Below are 15,240 nucleotides of genomic sequence, written 5' to 3'. Positions count from 1 at the left end.
TATCTGCTTTCTTACTGGTGAAGTTTAGAAAGAAAGGACAAAATGAAATTCTCAATTACTTTATTCTTCTTATATGTCTGTCTTCATAGCGCTTCAAAATACATATATGATTTTTGTTGTTGCCATCTCTTTCTGACAGGGCCATAAAGAATGGCTGACAAAAGTAAATGTTTTAGGGGTTGTTGAACTACATACTGTTGGATGACCAATGGATTGCAAAGTTGTCGGACTTTGGATTGGCCAGGCTGGGGACTTCATATGGATTAACTCATGTCTCAACTCTTAACTGCAGTATGTTTACTAAACTTGCACTTGAATGGATAGTCAAATTCGGTCCAATTTGATCCACTTTGATCCATTTAGTCTAATTCAGTCCATTTTGGCCCCATTTCGGTCCCATTTGATCCTCTTCTCAAAAAAAAAAAAAAACCAAAAAAATAAAAAATAAAAAAAAGGTCCCATTTGATCCATTTTGGTCCACTTCAGTATATTTGGTTCATTCCATCCACTTTGGTCCTATTTGGTCTAATACGGTCCAATTTGATCCATTTCAATATACTTCCGTCCATTTAGTCAATTCGGTTCATTTTAGACTAATTGAGTCTTAAATTAATTCTTTTTATAGATTGCCTTTAAGTTTTTGGCTCAAAAATTATTATTATTTTCTTAATTTTTGGGTTGGAAAGTATGAAATTTTATTCTATTTGGGCCAAATTCTTTAATTCCAAGTTAAATAATACAAACAAAATAGGCAATAGAAATTAGAAATATGTGCCCTAAAAAAGCAATAAAAATGATAAATATTCAAAAGATTACCTTAAAATTCAAGTTTTAATAATGTAGGCATTATGCTTATATTTGGAAAGGAGAAAAAAAAAGGTGAAAAAATTCAGAACAAAGCAAAATTTCATACAAAATCCCTATCCTCCATCGAAACCTCCAGAACATGAAAAAATCATCAAACCCAAACCCACATGAGAAAACCAACTTAGAAAAATCATCAAACCTCCAACCCAGAAAAATCATCAAACCCAGAAACCTCCAACCCAGAACATGAACTTCATTCTTCATGTTTTTCTCCAAATCAAGACAAAACCAATTAACTAACCCACTCAAAATCAATCTCAGCACAAAAAATCCATACCCACAAACTGAAACCACCACCAACAACCAAAACAACCACCACAATCACCCACACCACCAACTACAACAACCACAAATCACCACAAAAAAAAAAAAAAAAAAAAAACCAAATAATGAAAGCAAAACATATCCATTTTCTGCCACAACCACCAAACCCAACACTCGCAGCAACCCATGGCGAGCAAAACCATGGCCACCCACGAGCACCAATGGCCCCACGCCAGCCCACGGCGATCTGAATCCCACTTGTGCCGATCTAAACCCACCCACGGCGAGCCACGACCACCGAAATGCCACTACTTAACCAGATCACCGATTCAGAGAGAGGGAGATCGAGATGAGGAAAAAAGAATAGAGAAATAGAGAGGGAGAAGAAGGCTGAATCAGTGATTTCTGATTTAGGGAGACCAAGTGTAGGGTGAAGAGAGAGAGAGGGAGTTTGAGATTAGTGGTAGAGAGTGTGAAGATTTTTTTAAGCTGATGAGGTTAACCAAAAAGAAAAAGAAAAAGAATTAAAACAATTATGAATTTTTATTTTTTAAGAAATGATTTTAGTTTAAATTAGATTTAAGGTTTTCTTAAAAATTTTAATTTACATTTTTTTTTTTAATTTTCTTAGGGATGGCTTTTTTTTTATTAATTTAAATGCTGACATGGCATTAAAAAAATGTTAAATATATATATATATATATATATTTTTTTTTTATTAGCCACGTCAGCAAATAGTGTATTCCGTTTGCCACCTCAGCATTTTCTATCACTGGGTTGACGGTAGGGACTATTTTAAAAACGATTTTTGAAAATCGGGGACTGACCTCGGACCTAAATCAATTTAGGGACCAAATTGTAAATAGGACCAAAATGTAGGGACCAAAAGTACATTTTCGCAAAAAAAAAAAAAAAAAAAAAAAAAGGCTACAATTCTAAACTTATAAAATAAGTTAAACTTAATGTAACATGTTACATGTATTCTATGGAATGTGGGTGTACATTTATATTTCAATATTCTTGGATATGTTCAAATTAGTAAACCAATTATGGTATATTTACATTCTCAAAAAAAATATTATGGTATTTTTAAAAAAATCATTAATTTTTTTTATTTATATAAAATAATATTATAATTATATAATTTAAATACTTTATTAAATTACGCTTTTCAAAAATTGTTTCATTTTATCTCTAGATTCATGATTAAAAAAAAAAAAAAAAAAAGTGCAACAATAATATATGATTCTTGTGCACATAAAGAAAACAAATTTTTTTTAAATGGCTTGTTTTTGTTAAAAGGTTTTATTTTCCTTTTAGGGGATTACTTAACCCCATTGTTTTTGTTTTTTTCCCACTGATTCAACTGGCCAATGTTTTTTTTTTAAATAAAAAATAAAATTGGAGTTCCATTGGACAAGCTAAATTTATGGGGCCTTTTTCTTCTGTCCCCCGTGTTTTTGTTTGTACGCTGTTTTCAAGCAGTGGACAGATTTTGTGGGAGCAAGTTAAGAGTTAGAACAGAATTTGTTGATGTGGGGCTTTAGCTTAGTACTTTAACTCTCAAGACACCACTCGCTCTTTCACATTGCTCTCTTGCCTGTGCTGTGTCTCTCTCCCAATTCTTTGTCTTCTTTGATCACCAAAGTGTTCTCTTTGTGCAATGGAGCAATCACCTGGTCATAATCTAATTCAATTCACTCTCTCAGACTTGGAGAAAGCAACAAAAGGTTTCAAATCCTCTTACAAGATTGGAGAGGGTGACTTTGGTGCCTTCTACAGAGGCACCATCAAACTTAGTGGGAAAAGAACACCAGTCCTTATCCAACAGATTCAAGGACATGTACTAAAAGCCAAGGTTTATAACTTTCTTTATTTTCTTGCACCATCTTCTTCTTCCTTAACTTTACATCTATTTCTTTCATATATACATCTATCTAAATCGATCCCATAATTTTATTTTTCAGAGTGATCATTCTTGGGTGAAAGAATTAAACACTATTGCAGCAATGAAGCACCAAAACCTTCTAAACTTGGTTGGATATTGCCTTTCAGAGGGTGTCATATTTGTAGTAGGAGAATGTATATGCATTGGATGCCTTAGTCACTTTCTGTCCGAGTTGTCACTGTCATGGGTAAAAAGACTTATCATCTTAAAAAGTGCTGCCCGGGCTTTGGAGTATTTTCATGAACATCAGGTTTATTAATTGTTATTATTAGTATTATATGTGTGTGTTTTCCTTGTTGGACCGTGGTATTAAAGTAGCTATTGTTTGGAAAATTTTGACCCCAATTAAATAAAATGATCACCCAAGTAGATGAATCACATTTGTGGGGTATTTTTACCCCGCAAGCTTATTGTCCTCTTTGGGGAGCCAAACTCGCAAGGTTTTGTTTCTCGGCCCCGAGTATGGAAGTCCAGGATTTTCACCTCAGGCCAAGGGCTTTGCCTCGTAGCCATTTTGGCTTGACACCTTTGTCCCACATCGGTTGGAGATGCGCCCCACTCATGGTTTATAAGCCCTTGCGGGGTAAAAATACCCCACAACATTAATTATGCAAAGGTCTATTTAACATGTGAAGGGCAAACTTTCCTCTTTTCTCAGCAGATTCATGAGTCTTCAAAATAGATCTTCACTTCATCTTGGATATTAAGAAACTTTACAACACAATTACATTAAAATGCATTTTGACTCGGATTTCTCAAAGCACTAACCTATTATGACCCTAAAAGTTATGATATGCATTTTTCCTCTTTTGAAACAGATAGTATTGAGGAGTTTCAAATCTTCCTCCATTGTCATTGATGAAAACCTGAAAGGCAAACTTTTTGACCAAGCAGTTGCTACAGTAAGTATATAAATACCCGCAAGTTTAATTTTTATTGATATGATATTTTTTTTCTTCTTTGTGAAATCAATATATTACTAAAAGCTGAAGCGTAGCGTTTAATGCTGCTATGCTCACGTTGAGCCACGTCAGCGTCCACGTCGTTATCTTTTTTCTTTCCATTTTTTTAGAATTATTTTTAATTTTTTTTTAATTCATATTTACACTTCTCCAACCTTTCTCCCTTCATTATCTTTTCATCTCCCACTACTTCTCCAATCTTTCTCCTTCCCTCACCTTCTCATCTCCGCACTACACTCTACATTAATATCATTCTTCATCTTTTCCTTCATCTTCCTCTATTTTTGTCTCTTCTTATTCACACTTTCTTACTATAAATTTGTCACTATCTCTTTCATTTTATGCATAGTCTTCCCTAAAAAAAAAAGGTTCCCTCTCACTCTCTCTCTCTCTCTCTCTCTCTCACACACACACACACACACAATTTTTGAGTGGATTTTTATTTTTTATTTTTCTTGCATCTTTGCTTTAGGTTAATGATTTTTTATGTTCTTTAATCTACTTTAGGTTAATGCGATTCAATTTTATTTTTTTAATTGTTATGGTTTTTTTTTTCTTTCTCTCTCTCTCTCTCTCTTTGATTGTTAATGTTATCCTATTGCGTTATAAAGGATTAAATATAAAAATATAATATTATTACTAAAAGCTGAAACGTAGCGTTTAATACTACTATGCTCATGTTGAGTCACGTCAGCATCCACGTCATTATCTTTTTTCTTTCCATTTTTTATAATTATTTTTAATATTTTTTTATTTCATATTTACACTTCTTCAACCTTTCTCCCTCCATTATCTTTTCATCTCTCCACTACTTCTCCAACCTTTCTCCTTCCCTCACCTTCTCATCTCCCCACTATCCTCTACATTAATATCATTCTTCATCTTTCTCTATTTTTGTCTCTTCTTATTCACACTCTCTTACTATAAATTTGTCACCATCTCTTTCATTTTATGCATAGTCTTCCCTAAAAAAAAGGTTCTCTCTCACTCTCTCTCTCTCACACACACACAATTTTTGAGTGGATTTTTATTTTTTATTTTTCTTGCATCTTTGCTTTAGGTTAGTAATTTTTTATATTCTTTAATCTACTTTAGGTTAATGCGATTCATTTTTTTTTTAATTGTTGTGGTTTTTTTTCTCTCTCTCTCTCTCTCTCTCTCTTTGATTGTTAAATGTTATCCTATTATGTTATAAAGGATTAAATATAAAAATATAATATTATTCTACTACATAGCATGATCTGGATAATTTAATTTGGTAGTTATTGTAATTTGATAGCATGATTTTTATAGTGCTCAATTTAGATGTTAAACTATAAGACTTTAATAATTTTTTTTTATTTTTTAATCCTTTGTGGTAGACAAAGTACTCTTAATAGTATTAGAAGTACTCTATAATGCCATTTATTTAGAGAAAAGCAAAGGTTGGCTAAACAAAAATTATTGGATGAGAGAGAAATTTTATCTTTCGCAATTTTAATTTAATTATTATTATTATTTTATAACAATGCATATATAGAAATTTAATTCTTAGATTTTGCTAACAATTGTTTATTTGATAATATGTTTTGGGTGGACGAAATTACAATTTTTGCAAAGAAAATAACCTTAGTTGATTATAAACAACAAATTGTTTTCCTAATTGGTCCAATTAATCATTGTTAAGTTTTATTAATTTTTTTTAGTTACTTTTTTTAATGTTTTGGATTGTAGGCAGAAAAAATAAGTTTGAGAAAGTTTGTTTAAAACTAAAAGAATAATTTCCAAATTTTATATTCTTTTTAATGATCCACAAAATGTTATAAATAACTTTTATTAAAAATAAATGTTTTCGTTAACTTGCCTTTTGAATTTCTGAGAAAAAATTGTATTTTTTTAATTTTAGTACAACAAAAATTATTAAAATTTATGATTTATGATTGTTCCTATATTACATTTATGATTATTCTTATAATAAATAAAAATATAATTACAAAATACATTACTCTTTATTAAATTAGTTTAAATTGTATAAAAAATTTAATAAAACCATCATAAAAATAATTATCATGCGCAACGCGCAGGTTCGCGGCTAGTTGATTATAAAAACATATGATTAGTGGTGGACCTAAAAATTAATAACGCATTTATTATACATCAATCATAACATGTGACCTCAGTGGTTGTAAAACAATATATAAAAATAAATAAAAATCCTATTAATTTTCAAAACTTGAGGAATATTAAGGTTAAAATTCTATTTTCTGTGTCTAACAATGTATCATGTCATATAAAATCATGGATCCATTTCCAATAGAGAGAATCGGTCAAGAACAATCCCCTCATGTCCCTTCCATTTGCAAGTGCCCACCCCAACTAACTTCTTAATTTAGAATGACTGCAAATGTTTTTTTAATTTTTAGCATGATAAAATTCAACCTCTCTGTTTTTATTGTCTATTGGTATAGCTTAAATGAATGCACCCTATAATTTTTACTTTGTATGTATTTTATGTTGAGAAACTTCAACCAAGATCCAGATAACAAATATTGTACACTCATTATTCTTAAACTAAATATTGTACTCATTAAGCTTGTGCAAATTTGTAACTGAAACTAATACATCTTCTATATGTGTGAAACAGTTTACAGAGACAGAGATGCAAAACTGTACTCAAAGTGCTGGACAACTTGATTGGAATTTCATGGGCTATACGACTCCAGAAGTTGATCCTCTTAATAAGATCAAATCCACGGACAATGTATACAGTTTTGGTGTTATTCTGCTGGAAATAATCACTGGCAAGCCTGCTTTCGACGTTAACAGGCCTAAGAATGAGAGGAATCTAGTGGAGTGGGTCAAATCTTCTGTGTCTGGAGACGAAACCAAGCTGGCACAGATTATGGACCCCAACCTTAAAGGCACACCTGGGTGTGAAAACTCTGCTATGAGAGTTTTGACATTGTCTGGTAAGTGCACGGAGGAAGACCCAAAAAAGCGTCCCAGCATGAGTCAAGTTCTTAAGGAGCTTGCCCCAATTGTGGAAGAATCTAAAAAAATTCATAATGAATCTGTTGCAATGGAGAGACAAGCAGATGATCTTATCTTGTGTACTGGAGTTGCAGAAGCAATAGGACACCTGCTTTCAGCCTTAGTTCACGCACTCTGAAGCAAATATATGTTATTGCTTGTAACTAATACAGTAATACTGCTATAACTCATTGTTGTGTGAAGCGAATATATGTAATTGGTTGTAACTGTTACTGCTATTGTTAATTTGAGTGGTTTGAAGCCAAAAAAGGTTATATATATATATATATATATATATGAAACACTAGCTTCATTTGCAAAGGAAAAACAAACTGTGCGTTTGGATGAACTTATTTGATCGGTTTAATTTGTTTATCATGTTTATTGTGTAAAAGTAAAGTTGTAATTTAGAACTATGTGATATTTTAAAATATATGTACATTCTGTTTTTGGATGAAAATAAACTCACCTCATCCAAATGAGCTCAATTTTTGGTGCTGCAAATCAAGGTTTGATGGGTTCAAGGTATGACAAAAATTTAAATTATTAAAATAAAAAAACTACTGGGATTTAGATCATTTGCAAAAACATTTCCTATGATTTCAATTTTTCCATAAAACTTTGACATCAATTGTTCCATGTAACTTATTCAGTTGATCCAAATAACAGTAATCACACAGGAAACACAAAGATTTACGTAGTTCAACTTTTAGCCTACATCCATAAGTAGCATCGAGGAAAAGCTTCACTAACAAAAGGCGAAGATTATAGTGGTGGTACCAAAAATACTCTCACAAAGAGCAAACTCCAAATAAACCCAAAATAGCTCTCTCACCAAAAGCACGTGGCTAGAGAAACCTGAAAAATCTCTTGAACATAGTCACTACTTGAAAACCCTAAACAATATGCAGCTCTCTCCAATACACATTGACAAAGCTGCATAGTAGTGTGTATATATATTAGCATAAATATAAGTCAGCTAGGGTTGCTTTACATGTCCTACACGGGGTACATTTAAAACTCAAAGTCTTAGACAACCAAGACAACATGGTTTATAATCTCATGCTATGCACTCACGTGTAATACTTATTCAAGCCACCAATCATAACAAATCTCCACCTTGGCTTAAATTGGACAAGCCCTACAAATGAAACTTCTCCACTACCAAACCAAAGCTCCTAAGGGCTATCACAAACTGGAAACACTAATCAAGTCCAAACAATGCTTGAACTTTTGCAAAGGAACTAGCTTCATCATATCTGTTAGATCATTCGATGTAGCAATAATGGTGCCCTGAGATACAATCTCACTAATGAAGTGACATCTGGCATCAATGTGTTTGGTTCTTCCATAATACATCTGATTTTTAGTCAAATGTATGATGCTCGTGCTATCACAAAATACAACAGTATCATCCTATCGTCAACCGAGGTCATTGTCCAAACCCTTAAACCAAATAGCTACTTTCACTACCTTTGTACCTGTCATATAGTAGACAAAACAATCGTCAACTGTAACGTCGCCTCCCAACTAATGGCACAATTGTTTTTAATGTGCTGCTTATATGGGTTAAATATTTTAATTCAAATTCAGAAAGTTTTCTATTGGATATTGAAATGTGTGATGGTTTAATTCAAATTCAAATGAAATTTATCATCTTCTAGGGCTGCGTTGGTGTGAACTTATTTCTATGCTTAAATGTCCATTTGGGATTAGATCTTTCATGATTAAGAGCTTTTCCATTTAACATGATTAGTGCTATAAAAAATTTCCACATAACTGAGGGGAAGAGCAATCAGCCAACAATCTCTCACTTGGAAATCTATCTAACAGCATTAAAGTCTCCTCAATGGACAACGTAGGTTTCTCAATTTTTTTTATTGGTAAAAATAAGAAATTTGATTGCATCAAAAGAGAAAAAATAGAATCTCGCAGCATAGGAAAAAAATTTGTCTATCAAAAAGTACGTGAATTTAGAAGTTAAGAATAACATTCTCACACCATAAATCCAACCAGAAACAGAATCCGTTATGAACCCAAAAATCTGTTATGCTAACAAAATGTACGTAAATCTAGAAATTAAGAATAACATCCCACACCATAAATCCAACCAGAAACAGAATCCCATTGTGTAAGAATAACATCCCACACCATAAATCCAATTAGAATCTAACTAAAAAGGGAAATAATCTCATCAATCAGATGGATGACCGCTTGGATTGAAGTTCTTTATTTGCTTGATTTCACGCAGTCCATAGCTAAATTGATTAGATCATGTACCCTTTTCGATTTTTGTATTTCTTGAAAATAGTTGTTGATTGCATATTTCATTTTTAGCCTTCATCTTATAAATGATGTTTTCAGGACTCTGCTATTTAGTTGCCAGTTGAAAGATACAAACCCCAAGCTGTAAATATTAGTTGTTCTTCCAAAACATGTCAAAACAAAGACAATAATATTTGCCAATCTTGTTGTAATGTTAAATTGACACTAATCTCTGTTTTGGATAAGTCAAGTGGTGCGTATTCTTTAGTTCTATTGACATGCGTTTCAATGGCAGCCCTACTAAAATCAATGAGTTTAGCATTTTTTTGGATAGATCAAATCGAAAAACAAGCATTTATTTATATAGGTTTTTTAGTATATATCTTATCCAGGCAAATATTTTCTGGCATTATGTTGCCACGAACATAGGGCAGCTTAGCTATATGCAGTGGACCTTCGACTATGACCCGTAATATATGCAAAGTCTACCTCTAATCTATTGTCTATGTCTGCTAATAACTTTATTAGCATAAGAACTACAAAGCAACCTGAAAGAAAGAACAAAACAAAGGCAATTTATAATGTGACAACTTTAAAACCTAGAGTATTGAAATTATTTTGTTTTATGGTGAAAAATAAAATACCTTGAATTACAATATACATTTCCTCGTAATCTTTTATAAACAAGAAAAAAAGAGTAGCAATTTCTTTCACTTTTATCCAGTATCATACCCATGGAGTAGGACAATATTTGAATGGTGGTTGAATTTTGGAAGGACGGGTTTCTAATTCTGAGAATTGATTGAAAATGAATTAGTTTTTGGGCGCAACTTTTGCCCAGTACCTCCAGTACACTGGACCCGCTACAATCATGACCCGTGTCCATTTTTCAAACACGTGTCATAATTGCAGTAGGTCTAGTGTTATAGGACACTAGACAAAAGCCACACCCTTAGTTTTTAAGGTTAAAGATACAAAACATGCAAAATAGAATTAAAATTACTTACTTTCCACTTGCTTGCATTGAATCTATTGTCGGAATGACTTTCATACCTGCATCTTTACCAATATCATTAAATTGACCGATATAAATGGCCCAATCTTTACCAATGTCATTAGTTACATTCAAGAAGTTGTTTAAAGCCTTTTTTAATATGGCCCAATGTTTGTATACCAAGGGACTAGATATTAAAAAGGTTTCAAACAATTTCTCAAACGTAATTAAGAGTGGTAGGTTGGAAACTATTTATGGTAGTCAATTTAAGGACATTGGTAAAGATGCTGCTGTGAATGTCATGCCCAAAAATAGCTTCAATAAAAGCGAGGGTGAAGTAAGTAATTTTCATTTTATTTTGCATGTCTTTGTATTTTTAATCCTAAAAACTAATTCATTTTCAATTCAATCAATTCTCAGAATGAGAAAACTACCTTCCAAAATTCAATCACCACTCAAATATTGTTCAACTCTACGAGTATAGTACGGGATACAACTTACAAGGGAAAGAAATGACTACTTTCTTTGGTTTATGAAAGGCTACAAGGAGATGTCTATACTCTCTAGTGCACTCCAAGGTTTTCTATTTTCCAGCATAAAACATAATAATTTAAATATTCCAAGTTCTTAAACTAACAGATTATTAATTGCCGTTGTTCTGTTCTTTCTTTCAACTTCCTTTGTAGTTCTAATACTAATAAAGTTAATGGCAGACTTAGACTGGAGACAGACTTTGCATATATTACAAGGCATATTCGAGAGTCTACTGGCACTGAATACAGCTAAGCCCCCGTATGTTCATGGCAACATAATGCCAGAAAACATTTGCATAGATAATGTATATTCTAAAAACACCTATATACTAGAAAACCTATATAAATAAATGTTTGCTTTTCTATCTAATTTATCCACCAAAAATTATAACTGAATTTCCCTTAATATTTAGGATCAAAATGCTAAACTCATTGATTTTGGTGAGACTACCATTTAAAACGCACGTTGGTTGGAACAAAAGAATACACACAACCTGACCTAAAAATAGGTATATAACTTATCCAAAATATACTAAATATAGATTAGTGTTAAATTAACATAACACAATTGACAATTATTAACTTTATTTTGACAGGTTTTGAAAGAATAATAACGACTAACATTTCCAGCTTTGGAGTTTGTATCCTCCAACTAGCAACTAAACGACACAAGAAATAACAAGAAAATGTTGAATTCCTATAAAGTGTGAAAACAAAGTCATTTGACAAATTTATTATTTAAATATATATATATATACACACACACATATTGGCACAAAATGAGATTGAAAATGCATTTTTGAGACTTCAAGGGCCTTTGTGCAATTTTTGGAACTTTAAGGGTCAAAAAGTAATTTTGTGAAATCTTGGGTCAAATTGTAATTTTGGAAAATCTGGGTTAAAGGATAATTTTGCAAAAGTTATTAATCAAAATGGTAATTTTGAAAAGATTTGGGATTGGTTTGTAATTTTGGAAAAGCTTTGCTTGTGGACCGGCTGGGAGTAAGAGCTCTTAATTTTTGGGTTGGGCTGAGCTTTGTTGATGGGCTAGCTAAAATGGAGACCTAAGTAGCTAATGGTTGCAAGGTGCTAGGTTGATTTAAGAGAGTGGGTTGGTGTAGTTTTCGAATTGGGCCAATGATGGGGTTTGGGTTTTAGATTGAGTAGAATTTCGGGTTGGTCTTCTGGACCACACTCTTAGAACTGAGTAGGGCCCTAATCAAATGGGTCAAGCTAGACCCAACCTAAATTACTATCAGGTTAAACCTAAACCTCTTTTTATCCCTCGTTCCAGTCATAACTCTCTCCCTCTGCTCCACCACCACTAACAACGGTGGTTCTCAACCTCTAACCACTAACCACCAAGGGGCTGTTTGGTACATAATTTCAAACACATATTTTCAGTTTTCAAACAATATTACACTCATTTCCACACTTTTTCACCCACACATATTTCTAAAAAAACTGAAAAATGTTATTTAAACACACATAACAAATGAGCCCCACATTTCTCTCTTTTAGACCCAGCCAAGGTCGAGGCCATAGCCACTGCCACTAAAAGCCACCACCATGATGGCTGCCACACTCTCCTCTCTCTATTTTCTATTTGCTTTTTCCTGTGACCCATGGCCAAAAGTTCTTATATTTATGCTGTATATTGATTGCTTTTGTGATTGGGATTGGGGTTTTGAAAGATAGGATTTTTGGGTATGGTTTGTCATGGTATTTTCTGATTTAGGGTTTGGAGATTGTTTTAAAATGTATTCATATGTGGGTTTTTGGGTTTCAGGTTTATGGTTGTGTGAGCATGAATTTGAGTGTGTTATATGTGTCCTGTGTATTTTTTGTTACGTGTGGGAAAAGTCTCCATGCCTATATGGATAGGATAGTTCCTCATTTTGAATTTAATCTTAAAATCTCACCAACAACTGCTAAAATATATGGCATTCGATTTTAAAAGAGTGACATGCATGTAATGTGAAATGAAATAATAATAAATTCTGTCATATGTGGATGCATGGCATGTATAATCTATCACGTAGTGACATGTGAATATATGACATATATCTATCCTAAGATGACATGTGAGAAATAACATGGATATATCCTATGATGGTATGTGAAAAATGACATGCATCTGTCCTAGGATGGCATGTGAAACCATGGGGCTATCCATTTAGCATAATGGAGTAGGTTATTGATCGAATGCACATGGAAATGAGGTGAATGAAACTTTGACTAAATCCCATCTTTAACATAATTTTCTCAAGAAAAACTCATTCAACTTGGTCATATGCCTTGCTCATGTCAAGCTTTAAGGCCATATACCCCAACTCACCCATTCTTTTAGCTTTCAGGTAGTGAAGTGTCTCATGTGCAATTAGGATATTAACAGTTATAAGTCTTTCTAACATAAAGGCACTCTGAGTTTCAGAGATTATCTGGGGGAGAAGGGATTTCAAACGATTTGCAAAAACTTTAGCAATAAGCTTATACAAGACATTACACAAGCTAATAGGCCTAAAATCCATAACTTGCTTAGGACTCTAAACTTTTTGGATAAGGGTTAGGTGAGTATGATTTAAGTTGTTTGGAATAGTACCTAAATTTAACATAGAAAGCACTGCATCAGTGACCTCTACACCCACTTTGGTCCTGAATTGCTCATAGAATAAAGGTTGTAAGCCATCAGGGCTAGGTGCTGTAGAAGACTCCATCTAACTAAGAGCAAACTATACTTTAGAGGCTTCGAAAGGCTTATCCAAATCATCATTCATGCTTGCAGGGTAGTGGAGCATTAGCCTGGCTGTACAGGTACTTATGCAAGGCATCGAAGACGAAGGCGATGCAGATTGGAGGAGCAGTGATGTTGGTGCAGCTGTGGGCATATTCGAGGTTCCCACTGATATGCCCTGTTACAAGGCCGTCACAACCACCAATGGAGGCAGGTCCCCTTGCCAGTCGGTATGTTATTTGATTAGTTCGATACAATTGTCATGCCATTTGTCATTCACCGTGCATGTGTCTATAGTTGGTCAAAATCCCTGCATGTATGCCACTTGTAATACATTCACTAAGGACACTGCTATCGAGAAGTAAACCCTGTTTCAAACCAAAAGTCCAATTGAAATTAATTTAATGGATTACTTAACAAGATATTGCATGCCAATATACACTGTTATGAGTGTAGAAGAAAATTACAAATACAATATACTTTTTTTTAATAGATGCAACTAAGTGTTTTGTATTAGCATTAATAGATAATGCTAATACAGAACACTTAGTTGCATCTATTAGTGCAATGGGAATCACAGTCACACACATCATTCAGTACTTAATATATACTTGGCCACAATTTATAAAAATAGGTTGTACAAAATATTTGTAAATAGTATATAATCTGATCGTATTTAAGTTTAATATTGAAGATGTTTGTTTTTGAATTTTGGGTAACTCATGAAAAAGTCTTTGTAATAATTTCATTTGGTAGTGTATGTAAACTGGTCATTTTTTTTTCAACAAGGAAAAAACGGGTTGTTTGTTAACCAATTTATATACTTTGTTCTGAATTTATATCTAGATTTGTATTATTATGAAACAATGAATTTGTTTGTGTTTATTATATTTTCCAAAGGCATATTCGTATGCTCAAAAATTCACAGTCTAGACTTCGTTTTTAATTCTTTTTTTAATAGTAACAAGTGGGGATGAAACCAATGAAATCACCTTTGGAGAAAATGTCTAAACTACAATGCTCTTAATGCCCTTTGTGTGCGTTTGACTCACATGTAGTGCAGTAGACCATGGTACACTAGGCCAGATAGCTCCAATATCAGTTTCATGTTTATGACAACATCCTAATTCACTTTTTTCCCCCTATCATATGGAAATTAATCTCTTTTCAGTTCTGAAGGCATAAAATTAGGAGAGAATTGAACCTGCCAACTAGAAATTATTTGTTTGCAACACTTCATCAATTGTAAATACAGATCCATTTAAATTTTAAGCCTTGCAAAGGTTTTAGGTATTTCCTTACTTATTTCTAATAAGTATTTTCATATCACCGAAAATACGAAAGCTAATTAATGGCTTCATTTTTGCTACGCATTTATTTTCGTGGCAGCATTGTTGTTTGATATTAACTAATGAGCATTATCTAAAATTGTATGTTTACTAGATGGAAGGGGCCGGAGAGCACGACAAAGCATGCCACACATGTGCTAGTTGCATATCATGCGTCACTGTCGAGTATACGGGCATACCAGGTATTCTACCGCTTCATGTCACAAGGATATAATTCTCCATATTTTTGTTTTTTACTTTGTAGGGTTGTCAACTACTGCATGTGTATAGTTAATAATATAACTTTGGTCGATTAGACCATAGATATACACGGAA

At 33.0% G+C, this 15,240-nt stretch overlaps 1 protein-coding gene across 1 annotated transcript; it reads left to right on the top strand.

Annotated features, from left to right (window-relative positions):
* Positions 1-2,794: 2,794 nt before the first annotated feature.
* Positions 2,795-7,189, top strand: LOC115957089 (serine/threonine-protein kinase PCRK1-like). Its single transcript, XM_031075323.1, has 4 exons — positions 2,795-2,989; positions 3,099-3,329; positions 3,898-3,981; positions 6,665-7,189. Exons 1-4 carry the CDS (start codon positions 2,795-2,797, stop codon positions 7,187-7,189), a joined length of 1,035 nt encoding a protein of 344 aa, XP_030931183.1.
* The last annotated feature ends 8,051 nt before the right edge of the window (positions 7,190-15,240 follow it).

Source organism: Quercus lobata, chromosome 8 (assembly GCF_001633185.2).
Source record: "Quercus lobata isolate SW786 chromosome 8, ValleyOak3.0 Primary Assembly, whole genome shotgun sequence".
NCBI classification, from domain to species: domain Eukaryota; kingdom Viridiplantae; phylum Streptophyta; class Magnoliopsida; order Fagales; family Fagaceae; genus Quercus; species Quercus lobata.
Note: the sequence above shows the minus strand (reverse complement) of the source record. Positions and strands in the feature narration are given on the sequence as shown.